Below are 20,396 nucleotides of genomic sequence, written 5' to 3'. Positions count from 1 at the left end.
TGGTGGTCTCAGCAGTCAGTTTACTCCCATGTCCCATCGTCCCATCCCCTCTCAAGATTCCGTTCCAAATTATACTAGCTAGGGAACGATCCAAATTACTGGCATCTCAACAGGGTCCATGGTCCGGATCATCTGCAGAGAGTCGATCCATCCGTCGATGGGGGCGAAACAGGGATGAACTGCTGCCGTGTGCAGGGGAGGCGACAGCCCAGGTCCATGGTAATGCGGTTAGTTGTCGTTAGTTACCGGGACCAGTGGCGATGGGGCACGGACGGTGCTCCCTCCCACCGTCCGACGCCACCGCCATGAATTTGCGCGTGGGACGGAACGGAAGGCGTGATCCCGTTGCCGTCGCGCCGCACGGGGCGGGCCCCCTCGTGATCTCGTTTACGGCCACCATTTATGCCAGCGGAGCGGGGCGTGACCTCTCCTCACACGGAGGCGGAGGCCGGGAAGAATGGAAGCTTGCCATTCCGCCGGGCATTCATGGCCCTCATGCGCACGGGGCTTGGCCGGCGGGAGGGTGGTGGACGGGGGGCGCGTTGGGTTCCATGCGTAAATGGCCTCACGCACGAGCCGTCGAAACCGGACCGGGCCGTGCGAATCCACCACCTTTGAGATCACACAGCGCTTCCTCCTTTAATTTTCGACACGCCGTAGGCTAAAAAGCTTGGCAATTTTCCGAAGGGTTTTTTCAGTTAGGTGCGCTGAAATGCATGGATGGACGGTGAGATGACTGGTAAGACCAGTAGCTACAGCTCTGTGATGATGATGATGATGATGATGATGATGATGATGATGATGATGATGATGATGATGATGAGAGAGACGGGCAAAAGCAAGGGAAAGGTGCTCAAAGAGAGCTTGATTAGTTGGGGGAGAGACGAGATGGATCGCGCAAAAGCGTCATACGCCATGATTTCGTGCATGATAGGGGTGGATGGGCAAACGAAAATATTCCCTCCTTTTTGGCCCCCGGTGGTAGGAAAAAGCTACGTGTGTCCAAAATAAAGATGAGGGGGGTAAAAGCAACCTCCTTTTCACGATTAGCGTAAAAGCTGTTATGCTAATCATCGGCTTGGCTAGCACCTTGCTGCCATGTGCAAATTGTAACGGCATAACTCTTCGTGCAACAAAGAAAAGGACGGAGTGACAAAAAGGAAAACGATAAGAAAAGTTCCTTCTTACTGAATTGGCATAGCAACAGAAAATTTTATCGTGAGAGAGAAAAGACCTAATGCATCGGTCGCCTTACGTTCAGTAAACGGTCAGGCTCTGAACAATCGAGTCGTACATGTCATCTGTAGCACGGTAAGAAAAGGCCAGCGTCTTCATTTTGTCAGTCGGCGAATTTTCAGCTAGCCGGGCTTCCTACTTCAGGTACCCGGTAACAACGTTGCATCTTTGTTGAGTCTGAAATTTCCAAGGCAAGAAACAATAATGTGTCGCTATCCCATCGTGTGTGAGAGGCTACCTCTACGATCTCTTAGCTGCTCCTGGCGCAATTCTTCCCATTGTTAGCAGTTACGGAACCACGAGGGTCCTGGGGCTCGTGATGGCTGATGGGCCTCCGCCACTGATCTTCAGACTAGGGCTTTCACGATCTGATGTCTTTCTGCGTCGCGTACCAGATTAGCTAGCGCGTCTCTGTCAGTCCGATAATCAGAACCGACCACACGCAAACTGTAGTGGCACTGCCAAACTTTTGCTATAGCACCTTCCTATGTGCAAATTGTAACGGTATCAGTATCACTCTTATGCCGATAATGAAAAGTATCTCGCAAGACAAAAGGAGGTTCATAGAGAGAATCGAGAGAAGGCTTTTCAAGAGCGACTGAGAGATTGGGTCGGAATCCACAGCTTATAAAGGCCCACGAGAACAAGAAAACATAGCTAACACAAATAAATCGGCCTCTTGGGGTCAAAAGCCCAAAACCTGGAGCCCACTTCACTATTCGCGCCTTTCCCCCAAACTGCCGCACCCTCCCTCCCGCCGGCGCCGCCACTTCGCTGCCGGCCGTTTCCTCGAACCCGTCAGAAATTCTCCTAACATGGGCAGCTCCTCCGCTGACGGCGCGAGGCTACCGCCGTCGAGGGCGGGGAGCCGCCTCTGCGTGCGGTGCGGCGAGCGGAAGGCCGCGCTGAAGCGACCCAAAACCCTAGAGCAGGTGAGCCCCGTCCCATCGCCACGCCGTCGGTGCAATTTTTTCAATGTTTTGAGAAGTTCCAGCGCTGGATCCAACTCTGTAGATGTGGTAAATTTAGTAGGATCACAAGGATTGCTATTTTTGCGAACTTTGGGGTGGGGGGAGCTCAGGGGTCGTTGCTTGATCTTATGATGTGCAACACAAGACAGTCAAAGCTTGTGCAGTTCCTGTATAGACTTAAGTTTCCTTGAACCTCTGCTATGTAGAGTCCTATAGCCGAACTCTTGTTTCGTGGATGCTTCTAGTAAATATTGTGAACTTATTCATCTGCCATAAGAGTACTTAGATATATCTTGTTTTAGATCTGTAGGGAATGCTTCTACATCGTCTTTGAGGACGAAATTCATCAAACTATTGTTGACAACACTCTGTTTAAAGCTGGTGAACGTGTGGCAATCGGAGCTTCTGGGGGAAAAGGTATGTGCAGGCTTGTATGTGTCATCAGTGATTAACGAAGTAGCAGTTACTTGTTATGGTACTCGGTACACCTTAGTTTCAGTTTTTATGCATTTAAAATGATTAAATATATAGATACGCTTCATAAGAATTGCTTATGGAGTGGTGCTATAATTATTTTGTAAAGTGAATATATGGCTAATGTGGAAGGAGTTACTGTCTTCTTGGGAGCTTTATGCCTGCGTGCCATTGCTCTATTTTCTCTAATTTTGATAACAGTAGATCAGATGTTGCTCTACCATGAATATGATAAACCATTCATCAGGGTTAGTATCAAGCCATTAAGCCTCTGTCTAGTACAAAGACGTGTTTGTTATGCATTTATAGTCACATACTTACATACCACACGCTTCTTTCCTAGTTAAATTCCTGCAATTTCCAACACGTCTTTTATTTGCTGTTATGCAGATTCAACTGTGCTTGCATATGTGATATCGGAGTTAAACCGTCGTCACAACTATGGTCTTGATCTGTTCCTTCTATCAGTCGATGAAGGAATCACAGGATATAGAGATGACTCGCTAGAAACTGTTAAAAGGAATGAAATACAGGTTCCCCCTACCCACTGTAGCAGACATTTGTTCAGTTCTTCTTGAACCTTAACTGTCAAAATTCCCTCCTTCTTCCTCTTCTCTTTTCTGCCGACATTTTGAGCCCTAATTCATTAAGTTCACCATTTTTTATTGTAGTATGGCCTACCGCTGAAGATAGTTTCCTATAAAGATCTCTATGGCTGGACAATGGATGATATTGTGAAAGCAATTGGTCTGAAAAACAATTGTACTTTCTGTGGAGTTTTTCGACGTCAGGTAGTTCTTACCTGCAAAACTTGCACGGTGTATTTGTTTTTTTAACTAGACCCAATCTCACTGATAATCTATTTCATTCTAGGCACTAGACAGAGGTGCTGCTCTCCTGAAAGCTGATAAGATTGTAACTGGCCATAATGCAGATGACATTGCAGAAACAGTCTTGCTAAACATTCTGCGTGGTGATATTGCAAGGTATGTGTCGGTTGCAGGATAAGCTATTTTGCTAAGTTTCCTTTTTATACTTTTGGTTGATGTTGTGTTTCTCTTTTATAGGTTAAGTAGATGTACATTCATAACTACTGGTGAAGACGGGCCAATCCCAAGATGCAAGCCTTTCAAATACACCTACGAGAAGGAGATTGTCATATATCCTTTGTATGAAATATCTCATATTTTTGTTTACTATTATGTTGGCTTGATTTGAGTTTATTTTGAATCCTTGACTGTTCGACACGTATGCATACTTCAAAAAGCTGGACTACTTTTCCACAGAATGTAATACCTGGTTCTTTGGACACTCTGTTCTTGTCATTTCCTCTGCAATTGAAACATACCACTTTATTCCGATATCCAAAGATGTTAGAATGGTACTTCAATCAAAATTCCAACCATCACTATCTACTCTAGGATCTTAGTTTATACCATGTTTTTATTTCACTAATACTATACACATTTGTATTATACAAGCCTTCTCAACTTCATTCCTCAACAATTGATGCAATATGTACCACAAATCTATTAATTCCTTCGACCCGTGCTAGAATTGAGAATTTGCTTATTTGATTCTATCTTGATTCAGGCATCTATTCACCAAATGCATACCGTGGTTTTGCTCGTGAATTTATTAAAGATTTAGAAAGAATGAGGTAACGAAGGATGTTTCCCATATAATCTTTGCATGTTTGCTTGTTAGTTCAGTACCCTTGGCTCAGTAGATGATCAATGGTGCAGGCCTAGATCTATATTGGACATCATAAAATCTGGTGAAAATTTTAGAATCTCCACAACTACACGGATGCCAGAGCAAGGAACGTGTGAACGCTGTGGCTACATTTCTAGTCAGGTATTGTCACGACATGATATTTGAATTCTTATTGTGCATGTGAATAATTGAAGACTTATGCTTCTGCTAGGACACAATGATGACTAGTTTTTCTTGAATCATGTGAATTACATGCATATAATGGTTCAAGGCGCCTTTTTTACTCTGTAACCTACTCGTAAGATGTTAGATGTGCCTATATCCTTTGCTTTGTCCTCACGACATGCAAGAACTGTTAACCCAAGAATCCAAACTGCATGAGCCCTGGTTAATTATCTTTGGTAATACCTAAACATTTTCTATTAAAGTAACTCAACATGTGAACTTCTGTTGCGACAGAAACTATGCAAAGCATGCGTCTTGCTGGATGGATTAAATCGGGGCTTGCCAAAACTAGGCATTGGAAGGACTAAAGCGGGTCCTGGAGCTGAGAGGAATACATCGAGGCTACAAGGGAAGCACGGGAACTTCGACTTCTAGATCTTAACTGCAATTTTTCTCAAAAAGGCTGTAATGAAATGTAATGTAATTTATATCGTTGTTTTACTGGTCACTGATTATTTGATCAATCCGATTGTTGTGACTATTCATTATTGTCTGACTGCAGCCGTGAACCACAAAAACAGTAGTTCCCTTACACATGCTTGACTGCTTGACACTATCTTTAGCTAGCTTCAATCCCAAAAGCTGGCTCCTGACTCGTGAGGTTTTATTCTACGTTGATGCAAACTTGATCTTGTAAGATACAAAAATGGTAAAAGTTCAGCTGTACTAGCACTACTATGAATTGTAATTTTTTTCTAACAAATAAGATAAAATTTGAATTGAAGTGAATGTAGAACATACGCTAACCTAGAACCGATCTTTATTTTTTATATAGAATTTTGGAGAAATAAAAACTTGGTCTGTATTGAACTTATGTTAATATTTCAAACTAATGCATTTGAAATTATGTTACACCTGCCTCGTAACGTTATTTCCATTTTGACAGGCAAATGGGGTTTCTAAAGTTTTCACGTCGGCTAATTTATCAAATCTTGAATTTTGATTGCATTTACCCTTATTTTAATGTCCGAGCTCAAGAAGCAAACGAAGTATAAAAAATAAAAAATTGATCAGGAAGCCTTTGCCACCACGATTCTGCAGATTTTAAAAAAGTAGGGAAACGGCTGCTTCTGTTCACAAGGATTGGACTTACAACTTATGACATGTAGCAAAACATTCAGAAAGATTGAACATAAACAACCTTTTCTTTTGGGTACCAATCCCGTATCATTCAAAATTGTTAGTACACAAACTACCAGACTTTCAACACAACAATCTTCCCGCTTCAATCTACAAATGGATTTGTTACATTTTGCGATTTGGACCTCCTCTGTCAAAAAGTACAAGTGCTGGGATTTCAGCTTCAAGGAAGTACAGCAGCAAAAAAAGGCCTTGCTGCGTTCCCCAACTCATTATAGTCCCAAACGGCATAGTGGGTTGCTCTTGATGAGGTTGAAATCAACCTGGAAAGAACAGGACATGAATAGGCTCATATTAGCAAGGATAAATTTGGCGGGCATAAATAGGTTCATATTAGCAAGGATAAAATTTCACGAAACAGTACAGCACAATACCTTTGGTCCAAACAGGTCCCTAATGTTGTCAATTCCATATAGAATCATCGTTGGCCTGAATGAAGAAACACAACACAGCTAGTTAGATAATTTATGATCTCCAAAAACATATATCGATCTTATTTCTCCATGGCCTATCAAAAACAGAACACATTTCTCATGATCAATCAGCTGCTTTTGTAATTATGGTATTTGTTTTGGAAAACACACTATCCTAAACTAATGCAACCTCAATGTGAGCAAGCAATGTTATATACCTTTCAAGCGAAAGACCCCATGCAATAACATTAACACCTTCTGGCAGTCCCATGGGAAGCAACATCTCGGGCCTAAACATGCCTGAATTACCAACTTCAACCCATTTCTTTAAACCATCATGGTAACTGAAAACAGAAGAGCTACAACGACTCAGAAACGACAAGAATCATGATACTAATAACAAAGCAGTTGTTTAGTGACCTGAAAATTTCCATGCTTGGTTCAGTATATGGATTGTAGGCAGGCTTGAACCGCAGCTTTGACATGCCTAAGAACCAGAACAAAAGATGTGAATATAATTAGGGCATGATATTTGCATGATGCATTATGATTTATGATAAAGCAGATGGGATTTAGCACCTAGGCTTGAGAAGAAATCTTCTAATACACCAATCAGATCACCAAGCGTCAAACCATAATCACAGATAAGGCCTGAAAAAGAGGCATTGCATGTCAAATATGGTTACATGATACATTTATGGGAAATCAAATAAATAACCATATAAGACAGAACAGACCTTCTATCTGGTGGAATTCAGCAAGATGAGTCCGGTCAACCGCTTCATTTCTGAAAACCCGGTCAATGGAGTAATATCTCTTTGGAGCAAAAGGTTTCTGAAAGGTAAATGATAATCATATTAAAAAATGTGATCAACCACACAGTAGGCATGGCAAAAATCTAATGACACCAAGATTGGCAAATATGCAATACTAGTGATTGCAATGTAGTTAGCAGAACTTATCAATTTACCTCTTGAGCAAGCTTGTACAAAATTCTTGTGGAAACAGCAGTTGTATGAGTACGAAGAAGATTTTTCTCTGCTTCATCCCGTTTCCAGTCATAACCATATCTGCAGATAAACAATCATTATATATCTGCAGACTTTGGAGGTAAGGTGCAACACTAATATCAGATGATATACCCTTTGGAGCCATAGCCCCCAGATTGGTGAACTTGCTTTACTTTCTCAAGATAGTCTTCAGGCAGCTGACTTGTAGCTGCAGGGGCTGCAAAATTTGATGGACAACTAAGATAAGCATCCAACTTAATCATGAGGCTGTACAATATCTCAAACATACCTTTCAGGAAAAATGTATCATGTGAATCCCGAGCAGGATGCTGTTGTGGCTGGAACAGTGCATCGAAATTCCAGAAGCTAGAAAAGAAAGAGCACTCAGATGCAGTGTTTAGGAATATAGGTACCCTTACAACAGCAAACTGCAAATCTTTACATTGCCCTTAAAAGGTAATTCTGTGTTGTCTCATGGAAATTTATTGAAAGATCTAAGGTTAGTACTGCTAAAATGTTGCATGTAGAAAGCTGCATTTCTTGTATTATTTTAGTGCATATCATCATCACCATCACACGGTGTACTATGGCCCTGTTTGTTTCCGCTTCTCTCAGTCATGCTTGGATTATAATCTAAGCGAGGATTTTCTCACTTCTCGCTTTTTGATTCTTATAGTTCAAATCTCTGAAGCGGCTTACCAAATAAGCGAGAATAAGCGAAAATAAGCAAGGCGTTTGGTGGGAAATCTCTGAAGCTTCTTATAAGCGGAAACAAACAAGGCCTATATGTATATGGTTGTTTTTGTTGTAGGAGAACACACCTGCTTTCAACGAAATTGTTGGTTGGCATCTCAGTGAATCTGCACCGCCAATACAATACAATGAATATACACTTTCTGAAAACGCCTAGATCAATATAAATATGACAAATAAATTATTTTTACTTACCCCATCATAATGAATATGTTCTCAATTGCCTCACGAACCTGAAGCAAATCACAAGTTTTAGTTTGGAGTTACTCAATTTATCAGAAAAGGTGGCATCGTAAACTGCACAAACTATAGATATACCTCCATCAAAGGCTGCACATAACCTTTGGCAATAGGTTGTCCTTGAGCTCCATAATTATAATCTTTGAATTCAAGGTCCTTCCAGTCACCACTAAAGGGCAAAAAATTCATTCCAAAATGATAACTTCACAATTTGCACGGATAATAATGTAGCAAATATTCCATATCCTTATAAATTCATTCAGAAGCAGATAACATATGTGTTGGTTGAGAAACAAGCATTAGTTAAAAATGCTAAATTTAACATAATAAACTGATAATACCAGGCAGGCAACCTAAAAAAGCAATCTGGAGTACTAAATTTCGTATATAGAGTATACCAAGCTAGCAATTTAATCATATAGTCAACAAACAGGAGAATCTGCTCAACTTTGGAAACTAACTTAAAAGAAATGACATAAAATTACCTCCTAAGGTGTTCTGTTGTCACATCAGTTGCCAAAGTTTTTCTCTTCACAACAAACTCAGGCCCTTTCTTTAGTGAGTACCAAATCGATTTCCTGTTGAGCATCAAGGTAGATGAACAAATTTGTAAGATCACAATAGTACATATATCAAAAAGAATCTCATCTCTTCGGATCATGTACTTACTCTTTCGTAATAAGCTTTCTTCTCTTCAAATCATCAATCACTTTATCAGGAACAACCTACATTCAAATGCTTTTCCTTTATAAAGGGAAGAATCGACAGTAAAATGTAATGAAAAAATAGCAAACAATATTTTTTCTGGCACAGTATCACTTAATGAATATTTTTGTATGTTGTATACAAATTAAACAGAGCTGCTGGACAACTATTTGTGCGGTGAAAACACAGTCCAAGTCCAACGACTGATTCCATGAAAGATGTGAATTATAGGGTCAAATTGATGAGCCACCACCAGTACACAAACCTCGCCATTCTCTAGCCTTTTAAGCTGCTCTTGCAACTCATCCTCGACATTCTCAACCTGAATACAGGAAAAGGAAGAGGAACTATTAGATGTGACATAATCACATAGAAACTGATGGACTAAGATAGAAGCACAAAGCCCACAAACCATCTTGAGCGAACAGACCTACTTATTTGCTGTACAATAATTTTTATAGCTTGGGTATAGGCACGAAGATGCTAAAGCAGAAAAACCAATAAATCCATGAAAGCCACTATAGCAAACAACATTGCATATAAAGCTGCCGTCTACATACCCACATTGCACAATGAGTTCAAATCCATACCTTTCTAAGGACCAAGTCCTTGTTCCCCTTCTCGAACCCTATCCACTTGTTCCTCGCAGCAGCCTTCATGCCCACATCAAAAGCATCCCCCAATTTCGCCTATTACACAACGAATCTAAACATAAGCATTCGGCAAAAGCAAAACCCTCCAGGCATGTCGAACAACAAAACCCTATAAGCAAAAAACCGCACCTTGAGTGCGTCCTTGGAGGCGCCCTCCGGTGGGATGGCGGCGACGAGCTGCGCCTCGGGGGATCCCCTGGCGGCGTAGCCCTTGGCCTCGTCGGTGAGCACCCAAGTCTCCTTGATGATATCCTGCGGTAAGGCAAGCAAGAGCCTGTCAGGTCACGGGGTTGGGGATAAATCTTGGTGTTCGGGGGGGAGGAAAGACGGGGAGAGGCTTACGGTGCTGTCGACGATGCGGAAAGCTGAGAGGCTCTTGATGACGCCCTCGAGCTCGAGGTGGGAGACGCCGAGGGAGGAGGCGAAGGCGCGAGAGTCGGGGACCTCGCCCGTGGAGTTGAGGTGGGCAAGGAGGCCAGCCTCCACGTCGGCCGCCGGCGACTTCTCAGCCATGGCGCAAGGAAGTGGTAGCGGCGGCGGCGGCGAGGCTTCCGAGAGTCAGATGACAGAAGGGCAAGCAATGGAGTCGTCTTGCGAAGTTGGGGTTCCGGCCTCCGGTTCATTCTAACAGTGGGCTAACTTGGCAGCCAAGTTTCCACCCAGCCCAAAAATCATTTGGAAGGCCTGGAACGGCCTAAGCCCACGGCTCACTATGCCAGTAAGAAGCGCGCGCCCTAGAGGAGGCAGGCCGGCGCGGCGCCGCGGCAGCCGCCACACGGCTCAACCCGCCTCGGCACCTCGTCTTCCCAAACCACACAGAAGCCGCACGCCCGCCGGCCACACACAGTAGAGCTCTCGCGTTGGTTCCGCTCGTCTCCCCATGGCGAGACCGTCGTCGCCGCGCCTCCTCTCCTCCTTCCTCGGCGACCGCCTCACGCTCTCCGCCAGGCCGCTCCTCCTTCGCTCCGCTGCCCCAGGTACCTGCCCGCAGTATCTCCGGCTCTGCCACTCCGTGGCTGTTTCCGTGTTTAAGCGCGTCGGCCCCGGGCAGCAGTTCGCTGAGATGTCAGATGTCTCTCTCTCTTGCAGGCAGCAGGCGGGTGGCGTATCAGGCGACGAGAACGCTATGCAACTTAGTGGATATCTTCTTCAACAGGAGGTGGGCTTTCATTCCCATCAGACGCGTCGTATTTCCTGCTCTGGGTTTGTTGGATTACTAGTACAGATTCTGAGCTGCTCTGAAGTGTCCTCCTGGGTGGCTGGTATATGGAATCATAATTTTCTCCTAGCTTTACCTGTCAGTTGTCACTCACAGTACATATTCTGGTTTATAGAGTTATTTTGCAACTGAAGGTTGAGCAGGGGACCATGTGAGTCATGATATTAAGAATTAAGAAACCATTAGATGTAATCGTTTGGTAATCCAATGTGACTGACTGATTTTCTTTCTACAAATATTGTTGTGTTGTTTTCAATTTACATGTGCAAAAAAGGGCTAGGAGTGATTTACGACTTACATAGTTGGACTAGAATTAGATATTACTGTTGGTAAGTGTCATTTATGTATGAAGTGCACATGTGGATCCTCACTCAAATGTATTTCTGTAACAAAACTTTCGCAGAAGTCGTGATGATACACCGGAAAACAACCCTAGACGCCTACGTCCTGGGAAAGTATCTCCACGCCTAAGTGTTCCCGATCATATACAACAGCCTCCATATGTCAATTCTCGTCAAAGACCTGGTGTAAATAATGGACCTGAAATACATGATGAGAAAGGGATTGAGTGCATGAGAGCTTCTGGAAAGCTTGCTGCACAGGTTTTGAAGTTTGCTGGGACTCTTGTAAAGGTAATGTTGTGTTGCTACAAAAGCTTGATTATTCTTTCAATCAGTAAATCATTATTTTCACTAGAGAAACCTCATTTCATTCAATAATTTCAAAAACAGTGTACTGATTGGCCACATATAGAACTGAATCTACATGATATATGCCTATAGCTTTCTCAAGTAGAGGTGCCTTCGCTTCTAAATTATCACTCTCATTTTCTCTGGCATGGGCAATAACTCTTGCTGCGCCATCTGTTTCTTGCTGTGATCTATAACTAGGATACAGAAATAGGTAGCACATAAGGAAGCCAGACCGTTAGTTTTCTTTCCATCTGATGTATGACAGTGGTTGTTATTCTTGAACTGCATATGCTTGGTCTAAGATTTAAGCATCAGAGAATGATTTTATCTTATTGACAGCCAGGCATAACAACTGATGAGATTGATAAAGCGGTGCACCAAATGATAATCGATAATGGAGCATATCCTTCACCACTTGGTTATTGCGGATACCCAAAGAGTGTCTGCACTTCAGTGAATGAATGCATCTGTCATGGGATACCAGATTCTCGTCCACTTGAGGTTAGGCATCCAAAATCGAGGCAGCACCTTTGAGTACATAGAAACAGTTACAATTAACCTTCTTTGTGGCAGGATGGCGATATCATCAATATTGATGTTACTGTCTACCTCAATGTAAGCCACTCAAAACTTATCTATACCAGCTGAAATGACTGTCCTTTTGGTTTCTTTGAAACTTCTTTGCTTCCATCACTAAGGAAAAAAGAAACAAATCACTTTGCTTACTTAAACGTCATCAATTAGATTTTTTTCCTGGATAACCTTTTTAATGATTTTCTTGAGAGATATCTTGTTTTTTGATTCCTTGCACTGTCACGCACAACCTTTCATTAGAATGGTACACAAAATCTACACATATGCTAGAGATTTTTTTTTATTTTGGTTCATGCCCATATCAGTTCAGTCCCATCTGTTATGGATATGGATTGCTGCAATTTTGATCTTTTAACACGTGTTGTTATGCTGCAGCCATTTCTGAGATGTTCTATTGCAACTTTATGATATTTATTATGTTCTTCCAGGGCTACCATGGTGATACATCCGCTACATTTCTCTGTGGCGATGTTGATGATGAAGCTAAGAAATTAGTTCAGGTGATCTCAACTTGTGTCCAGTCTTAAGTAATAAAGTACAATAGAATTCGGAATACTGTATTCTATTTGCAAAAAAAATTATATCGTGTATTTAAGAGATATAATCGATAATAGAATGTTAGACCAAGGTACTTTTGTTTTCCTTAATTGATGATTTTCTCACAGTTTCTTGATGATAAAAGTTTCTCTTATCTAAAAAAATTATTTACTATGATGATTGATTCTGAGTTTAATGTAACCTTTTGTCCAATCAGGTGACAAAAGAATGTCTTGACAAGGCTATATCAATCTGTGCTCCTGGGGTGGAGATCAAACGAATTGGTAGAACTATACAGTATGTAAATGAGAAGCTATATCACTGGATTTGCATATGGGCTTGTATCTTTTTCATCGTTATTTTTTTATACAGTGCTTATTCTTGAACTATTTGGTTAAGCTCTAAATAAATCTATAAGTTGACACTTTTTGGTTATGGTACATCTATCACAGGACTTCACTTGATTTTTATACTAGTGAACAGCAACCAACAACAACAAAGCCTTTTAGTCCTAAGCAATTTGGTGTAGGCTAGAGATGAAATTCAAATGACCATGGGAATGTTTTTTTATTTATAATAATCAATGCTCTTGAACAGATGCACGGAGTATTTTCATTATATTATGTTAAAAACAACATACAGTTTATCAATAAGTTGTATCGTCATTAGCTTTATTATTGTCTTAGTGTACAGATTTCTGATTAATTGACACTGCTTTGTTGCAGACTGTATGCTAGTGTAGTGTTGTTTCTGTAACAGATTTGATAATCAAAATGAACTCTTATTCCTTCTGTAGACTTCTAGTCATTGATTCATTAGCAGGCTGATACTTACGACATTTAATCTTTGAAGGGATCATGCAGATAAATTCAAGTTTGGTATAGTCCGGCATTTTGTTGGCCACGGGGTAGGAAAAGTGTTTCATGCTGAGCCTGTTGTGCTTCATTTCAGTGAGTTTCCCACTTTAAGAAAACATCATTTTACTAAATGCTGGCTTATGTCTCAACAATCTCGAGCTTCTAGTTGCACTGCTTTTATGTTGTGCTACCATATCAGCATTTGGATGTGATATCTGTGCTGTGGAGTAATGACTTAGGGATTTTGCAGGAAACAATGAATGGGGTCGTATGATGTTGAATCAAACATTTACTATAGGTACATGTTTCCACAGCTTGCCCTTGTTCCACCTGTAACTAAAATTGTTGCCCTTGTCCATCGACCTGATTAAAATTTCACATTCTGTCATGCCTAGGGCTAACATGTTTAAAAAATATCAGGTACATTGTAATTGCATTTCTTTCAGGCACGATCTAAGATCACACCATTTGCTCACTGCCATCTTTGTGCACACAAGTACTAGTTTTTTTTTACTCTTGAGCATAGTTTTTTACACTACTGCCATCTAGTTGTTTTAATGGCTAGAAAGCATAGTTTTTTTACATTACATACCGCAACAAGACAAAGCATATGAAGCTCACTTCATCACCCGTTTTTTGTCATCAGAGCCCATGCTAACCTTGGGGAGCATAAATCCTGTCATGTGGTCCGATGACTGGACAGCAGTGACGGAAGATGGCAGCTTGTCAGCACAATTCGAACACACCATACTGATTACCGAGGATGGTGCGGAAATATTGACACAGTGTTAACGGAAGGTGGAGAAAGAACAATTGATAGTCGGCTGGCTGGCGAGATCTTGCATTTTTGTGGGCTAATTGGTCCAACCTAAACTCATGCAAAATAGCAGCCTCGTGTTATAATCTCGCCTAATTGGCACAATGACATGTATAGACTTTTGTACTATTTTGACGCTAAATTTGAGTGGTGTTCAATTAGTGTTTACTTAAATGTCATCAGGCGGTCGAGTGGTTGCAAGTAGGTCTGACAGTTTAGATTTGAGTTGGTTGGTGGCTGGGCTTGCCGAAAGGCATATCTCGCCGCATTTGTTAGGCCATGACGGGCCTTTGCTTGGTTCTCACTTTTCCACGAGCGACTGACCAACTATTTCCTCAATCACTCGAAATGTCAGAGACCAGGTTGGTCGTTGCTGTTTTTTTTTTTTTTGCCGGGGCCGGGGCGCGGCGGGGCCCCCCCCCCCCCCCCCCCCCCCCCCCCCCTGAATTTTGCTCTGCATGACGCCATGATGACTGTAAAGCAATGACGGGCCTGCTTGGGGGATTCTAATACCTCCGAGGCAAGTTAACTGAAGCTTCCAACATTAAACAATGCAGCAATTTGGAATCACGGTTGCTAATGATTGCATTCAAACCAATCAATCCAGTGTAGTGTCTTCCCTGCATTCCTCCGTTCTCATTCACTGCTGAACACAAACAAAAACCTCCTGTTATTCTACCTCGAGGCTCGAGCTACTCGCCTGGCCCGAGTAGAAAAACAAAAACATAATCTGACAAGTGGGCCCAAATGCTAGCATCAACGAGCGCCCCACGTGACAGGCAATGGGACAGCCGAAAGCCCCACAAGGGATTGCTTCATATTCCTACTTCCTTTACCGCCGCCCCCGAATTCCCCCCTTTTGCACTTGCGGCAACGAGAGAAGGAGCAGCGAAATCCTGTGCCCCGGCCGGATTCGAGAAGTTTCTAGCACCACGGCGTCGGCGGCGATCGAGCGTAGCCTGCGCATTGGTCATTGGTCTTTCCTGCGGTGCGGCGCTCGGGCGAGATCGAGGTGGGGGGCTCGCGAATCGGAGACCAATGTCGCGTCGGTAGGGATGGCGGCGGCGGCGGAGGCAGCGCCATGGCGAGGGGCATAGCGCGGGCGGTGTCGTTCGGGGGCCGCGCGACCGCGGGGTGGTTCTCCTACCGGCGCGTCACCGTGGCCGTCTGCCTAGGGAACCTCGTCGCCGCGCTGCTCGTGCTCCGCTCCCTCACCGCCCCCGCCTCCTTCGCCCCGACCGCTCCCAACAGTGAGTGGAATCTCTCGCCATGCTTGCATATTTGTTTTTTTCTTTGATCTTATTGAACGTTATTTTGATCTTAACTCGCAGACGGTGGAGTGGTGCCGTACACGGAGGAGCAGATTAAAAGGGTGGAGGAGTCGATCCGGATTCGCCGCGAGGCGGAGCCTGTTGAGCTCGTGCAAGCGGTACTGTTAGTGGACAACCTTGTGTATTTAATAGATTTTTGGTTTATTATTAGTTCTCAATACTGCAATCTAATCCACTGAAATTCTGGATGCCAAAGGTTAAGAAGCTGCAGAAGGTTTTTGCGCGAGAGGAGAAGTGGCGGAAGGAGCTGCCACTGGTGCTGAAGCAGAAGATCTCGTATGATATTGTACGACGGCTGCAGGAGTTGGGGGGTAATGGCAGCCTTGCACAGCAAAGAGGTATTATGCTTAGTGCTACCATTTTATGTACTAGAGATAGGGCATTGTCTTTACTACACGTACTTGGCCTTAATGTATATCTTATCCTGCTCTTTGTTGCCCACTTGACATCCATTTGAGTTGAGCAAAGGGTGGGTCAATTTTAAAGCACGCCATTGATGCACTCAGTGGATAGCTGATTTTTTTTAAAAAAAACAATTACTCAGTGCTTATCAGTGCTAGTTGCTGTTGTGACTTGAGCTAAATGCTTTCATATAAGTGGCTCCGGTTACTTTGTTTAGTGGTTCTTTGCACATAAAGAGATTATGGATTAGCCTTCAAGCAAAATAATGAGATAGTGGTCTGAGTCATTTGACATTAGCATTCCTGCAGTTTCCTATGAATTTGTTTCTGCTATGTTCTATGTTACTTTCAAAATTAGTGCTAAAAGTGACCCTTTTTTTGGCTTTGTGCAATGCCTGCTTGCTCTTTACTTTTGCAGCATCCAAGATCTAGATTAATTTGTGACCTAAACGTAGTCTTGTAGTATTGTACAGATGATTCAAGTATTTATATATCTTTTACCTAATATGTGACAGAAGTTGTTGAATCATGGCGTGCTGAGAAGTTGAAAGACATCAAAAGTGCATCTACTCAAAATCAGACAAATTTGGACCTATCCAGTGACGAAACTAGTACGTGAGCATTGCTTTCTAATAATTGGGTATCTTTGGTTCTTCTACATATTTTGATTTCTCAACTGTAGAACTTGAATTTGATTTTTCCCTATAGGAATGTTAAAACGAGCCCTGGAGTTCAACTGGCGTATGCTTATGGAGGATATTGGCCTTTGGATACCAGAGGAAGTCACGCATACTGTACATGATGACAAACCTGAAAATGAACCAGAAGGTTAGTTCCCTACTCCTTACATTGTCCTGCAGTGAGTCCAAATTGACTTATCATGTTTAGAGCACATAAGGTGTCAAGTTGGACCCTTTGTGTTTTTTACTTAATGAGTTTTGAATTGCCCAAAGAAAGATTTGAATTATGATTCCCATTGTTCTCTATTGTTGCAGAAGAAGAGATAATAGCAGGTCCACCTTTGTCCCCACAATGTAACGCTGAGCTACATACTGATTACGATGGTGCTGCTGTTAGATGGGGCTTAACACACCACAAAGAATCTGCTGCTGATTGTTGTCAAGCTTGTCTTGATCAAGCTAAGAATGCAAAGCCAGGGGAACTGAAGTGCAATATATGGGTTTATTGCCCATCGGAATTTGGATGCTACTCGCCAGACAAATATGAACATAAACATCAGGAGTGCTGGTTGAAACAGGTATCATGTCTGTTTAATCTGTATTTTGCAACTATTGCAGCGCTTTGATCTTTTTCACCTTTACCATTTTTAGCTTTAGATGACTGTTAGCACTGTCTGGTTCTTTGTTATTCCTAACTAAGGACCTCAGTGTTTTGTGCATTCTATGTGTATCACACAAGTTAATTGTTAACTGTATTAACTGTATGGAACTAAGGAGATATTTGTCTATTCCTTCCCAAGTTAAAGAGCACTGTACTCTTCCTATAACTAGTGTCAAGTGATTTGAATAGCACAAGCAAAATAAAAACATGGTGTAGGACATGTAACATGTAGTCATTACATTTGTTTTCGGCTTTGATTGTAAGAGTAATCTGATTTTTCCACATGCTTGCAACACATTGCAATTTTGACCTAGTCTGGATAATAAGCTAGGATGATGTAGGAACAAGTTAGTGGCATATTGGTTGACATTCTTGACTTTATGCTGAGCCATTTGTCTGCGCTTGGCTGCTTGCTTTATTTTAGTTTTTAGCTATTCCTTCTAAAAAAATCATTACTCATGGTAACAATCAATTTTCCTCTTATTATATTGGACCTAAATGTTTTTGTCTGGGTTAGGATCGATTGTTCGTTTGAGGAAGTCACAGGTTCCTTTCATGTCAGCGGTTTCAAGGACAAATATTTGTCCAAACATCTGACTGATTGAATTTATCATTTGGGAGCACATGAAAAAAAAAGGTCATTTTCGTTTCCCTGGCAAATATATCTCACTCACGATGGTTTATGCTGTTCCTTGCAGGCTGACCACCCCAAACTGAACTTCAAGGACAAGTATTCAGAGTCTTACAGAGACGCTCATCCCACTGCTCCTGTTGTTGTGCCATGGATGTCTGGTGTCATCGGTGCATGAGCTAACAGCCTCCCAGCAGCCCCATTGAGGCCCCGTTTGGTTCCCACCCCTAAAATTTTATTTTAGTCCTGTCACATCGAATGTTTAAATACTAATTAGGAGTATTAAATATAGACTATTTATAAAACTCATTGCACAGATGGAGGTTAATTCGCGAGATGAATCTATCTGTGTAATTAGTTTTATAATTAACTCATATTTTGTCCTCCTAATTAGCCTTCGAAGATTCGATGTGACACGGATTAAGGGAGCTAAACACCCCCTGAGATTCCTGATGCAAATGCAACTTCAACACAGCCATACAGCTTTTCTTTTCTTTTTCTTCTTTTTTGCCAATATACTGCTTTGTTTTCTTCTTTCTGACCCGGTATATACGATGTAAAACGTAGCTTAGTCGACTTGGGAGTTGGGAGCAAAAGTTTTTGAGGGATGATGTTGAAGTACAATTGGAGTTGGTGGTGGTTAACTCAATTTAATGATTCATCTATTGGTCATCTTCCAACTTTACTGACTCTGATCGATGTTTGTGTGATCATGATTTTGGCGACGCCCGTTTCTGATCTCGGGCTCTCCCTGAACGGCTGAACCAGCTCTCGTACGCCCGTGATGTCGGTCGTGTCACGTGCGGTGCGATTTCGACAGGGCTCCGACACGAGGGGCGCACGGCAGCGATACGCAAGAATCGGGCTCAGACCGGCTAGGACTTCGGCGCGCCACGCTTCGCGGTGGGTTCGGTTCGTTTGCTAGCCCAAACGCCCCCTCGCGTCTGACCTCGTCGGTTCTTCCTCATCGCTTACGGTACGCATCACGGCAGCCACCACCACCACCACCAGCAATGTCAGGCGGCGGCGGGCGGCGAGGGTGGAGCCCGTTCGACGCGATCCGCAGCTTCCCGTCGACGCCTGAGTCGCTCATGTCGCAGATCGACGCGGCCATCGCCTCCACCGAGTACGCCTACGCCTGCGCCCTCCTCGACCCCGCCCCCGCCCCCGCCTCCGCCTCCTCGCAGCCGCAGCCGCAGCCCACGCCCGAGGAGGGTCAGGGTGAGGGGGGCGCGGCCTCGCCTCCGGCCTGCTACGACGCGAGGGTCGCGGACGAGGCGTACCGCGCGGCGTGCGCGGCGCTGGGGGCGGGGCGGCCGGACGCCGCCGTGCGGTCGCTGCGGGTGGCGCTGGCGAGCTGCCCGCCGGAGAAGACCGCGGCCGTCGCCAAGGTGCGGTCCATGCTGGCCATCGCGTCCGCCCAGCTGCACAAGCAGCAGCACCAGGCGCAGCAGAGCAGGAAGTGAGGTGCTGCTTCGAATTCTCCGTAGCTGCAGCCTGCAGATGTGACTAGATATCGTCAAGGCATGATTAGATTCATTGATGTTTCAAATTAATGCATCTTGCTCAGTTTGCAACTGCCGCAAATTATAGATAGTTCAGTTCGATATACTCTAGTATGGAAATCTCCCGCAATCCATTTGAGCAAATCTCATCATCTCTTCTGCATATTGTGTCAGAATTACATCTGATTTGTTTCAGTGCTGAGCTAACATGGAGAAGCACAGCAGAACGATCGATCTAGCATACACTACTATGACTATTGTGTTTCGCTCATCACTCTGACCTAGTCATTGCATCCAAAATTGCTTGGCAAGTCATCATTCTGCTGCTGTGATGGAGAGGGAGCTGTTGCCAGTAAGATGATGTTATATTGCCAGAATTTGGCATTCATCCGCGGCGGCAAAGGTCTAAAATGCCAATATCAGGGTGGGCAATCCGGTAAGCGGATAAGGAAACTGGATGATGTTCCGCATTGCAAATTTGCATTGCTAGGTAAAGAATCCATCAGAAGAACGCAGAACAGTATGCCAATCTATAAGCCTGGGGTCTGGTCTCGGCTCACAATGACAGCCTAGAAATTTAACAAAATTCAACTAATTTACAGGGCCAAAGCTTGAGTTGAGTCTCGGCAACAGATGTACCATGTTATCTGATCATGTTATCCAACGAGGTGTACGTCTGATCATGCAGCAAGAGATGTAAATGTGTTCTCCTAATGGCTGATTAACTCACCCAAGAACAACCTGAACCTGCTTGTATACCTGAATGTCTGAATCCGCTGCGCACGCCTGTCTCTCCGCCTCCATTCCCATCTCCTCGCCTCCCTCTCGGCCCTCGGCCATTCATAATTTCATTTCGTCCCAAACGTGATCTCCTCGTCGCCGCATCTGTTGGACTGAAGAGCGGCAAAATCAGAGCTCACTAACAGACCTTCGAG

At 43.4% G+C, this 20,396-nt stretch overlaps 5 protein-coding genes across 8 annotated transcripts; 4 read left to right on the top strand and 1 right to left on the bottom strand.

Moving 5' to 3' along the window:
• Positions 1-1,925: 1,925 nt before the first annotated feature.
• On the top strand, positions 1,926-5,154 carry LOC101770339 (cytoplasmic tRNA 2-thiolation protein 1). 2 transcript variants are annotated; one of them, XR_002676684.1, is made up of 10 exons: positions 1,926-2,168; positions 2,510-2,624; positions 3,072-3,214; positions 3,353-3,472; positions 3,555-3,667; positions 3,749-3,841; positions 3,930-4,062; positions 4,275-4,341; positions 4,427-4,538; positions 4,857-5,154. XR_002676684.1 is itself a non-coding variant. In XM_004953951.2 (10 exons), exons 1-10 carry the CDS (start codon positions 2,052-2,054, stop codon positions 4,995-4,997), a joined length of 1,062 nt encoding a protein of 353 aa, XP_004954008.1. In that variant the 5' UTR covers positions 1,931-2,051; the 3' UTR covers positions 4,998-5,115. The 2 variants fall into 2 exon arrangements, 1 of the variants encoding a protein (XP_004954008.1); XM_004953951.2 differs by having other exon boundaries at positions 1,931-2,168; positions 3,930-3,970; positions 4,857-5,115.
• A 539-nt stretch (positions 5,155-5,693) lies between these two features.
• On the bottom strand, positions 5,694-10,135 carry LOC101769932 (phenylalanine--tRNA ligase alpha subunit, cytoplasmic). Its single transcript, XM_004953950.2, has 18 exons — positions 9,879-10,135; positions 9,666-9,788; positions 9,474-9,572; positions 9,149-9,205; positions 8,848-8,903; positions 8,664-8,756; positions 8,257-8,347; positions 8,134-8,171; positions 8,007-8,045; positions 7,475-7,551; positions 7,318-7,402; positions 7,146-7,245; positions 6,913-7,009; positions 6,755-6,826; positions 6,596-6,662; positions 6,394-6,519; positions 6,137-6,191; positions 5,694-6,025 (listed from the first exon to the last, which is right to left on the bottom strand). The coding sequence occupies exons 1-18, from the start codon at positions 10,047-10,049 to the stop codon at positions 5,975-5,977; spliced, it is 1,497 nt and encodes a 498-aa protein (XP_004954007.1). The 5' UTR covers positions 10,050-10,135; the 3' UTR covers positions 5,694-5,974.
• Positions 10,136-10,298: 163 nt separating this feature from the next.
• On the top strand, positions 10,299-14,456 carry LOC101769524 (methionine aminopeptidase 1D, chloroplastic/mitochondrial). Of its 2 annotated transcripts, none has more exons than XM_012843286.3 (10): positions 10,299-10,513; positions 10,626-10,695; positions 11,159-11,387; positions 11,787-11,948; positions 12,021-12,062; positions 12,470-12,541; positions 12,796-12,875; positions 13,431-13,528; positions 13,675-13,733; positions 14,082-14,224. In XM_012843286.3, the coding sequence occupies exons 1-9, from the start codon at positions 10,417-10,419 to the stop codon at positions 13,707-13,709; spliced, it is 885 nt and encodes a 294-aa protein (XP_012698740.1). In that variant the 5' UTR covers positions 10,299-10,416; the 3' UTR covers positions 13,710-13,733; positions 14,082-14,224. The 2 variants fall into 2 exon arrangements, with proteins under 2 accessions (XP_012698740.1, XP_004954006.1); XM_004953949.3 differs by having other exon boundaries at positions 10,302-10,513; positions 13,686-13,733; positions 14,082-14,456.
• Positions 14,457-15,084: 628 nt separating this feature from the next.
• Positions 15,085-18,621, top strand: LOC101768836. Of its 2 annotated transcripts, none has more exons than XM_004953948.4 (7): positions 15,085-15,502; positions 15,584-15,681; positions 15,780-15,921; positions 16,503-16,595; positions 16,693-16,812; positions 16,980-17,242; positions 18,024-18,621. In XM_004953948.4, exons 1-7 carry the CDS (start codon positions 15,334-15,336, stop codon positions 18,132-18,134), a joined length of 996 nt encoding a protein of 331 aa, XP_004954005.1. In that variant the 5' UTR covers positions 15,085-15,333; the 3' UTR covers positions 18,135-18,621. The 2 variants fall into 2 exon arrangements, with proteins under 2 accessions (XP_004954005.1, XP_004954004.1); XM_004953947.4 differs by having other exon boundaries at positions 16,500-16,595.
• Positions 18,622-18,737: 116 nt separating this feature from the next.
• Positions 18,738-19,718, top strand: LOC101768438. Its single transcript, XM_004953946.3, has 2 exons — positions 18,738-18,859; positions 18,949-19,718. Exon 2 carries the CDS (start codon positions 18,970-18,972, stop codon positions 19,420-19,422), a length of 453 nt encoding a protein of 150 aa, XP_004954003.1. The 5' UTR covers positions 18,738-18,859; positions 18,949-18,969; the 3' UTR covers positions 19,423-19,718.
• Positions 19,719-20,396: the final 678 nt, after the last annotated feature.

The sequence above is a fragment of the Setaria italica genome, chromosome I (assembly GCF_000263155.2).
Source record: "Setaria italica strain Yugu1 chromosome I, Setaria_italica_v2.0, whole genome shotgun sequence".
Lineage (NCBI taxonomy): Eukaryota > Viridiplantae > Streptophyta > Magnoliopsida > Poales > Poaceae > Setaria > Setaria italica.
Note: the sequence above shows the minus strand (reverse complement) of the source record. Positions and strands in the feature narration are given on the sequence as shown.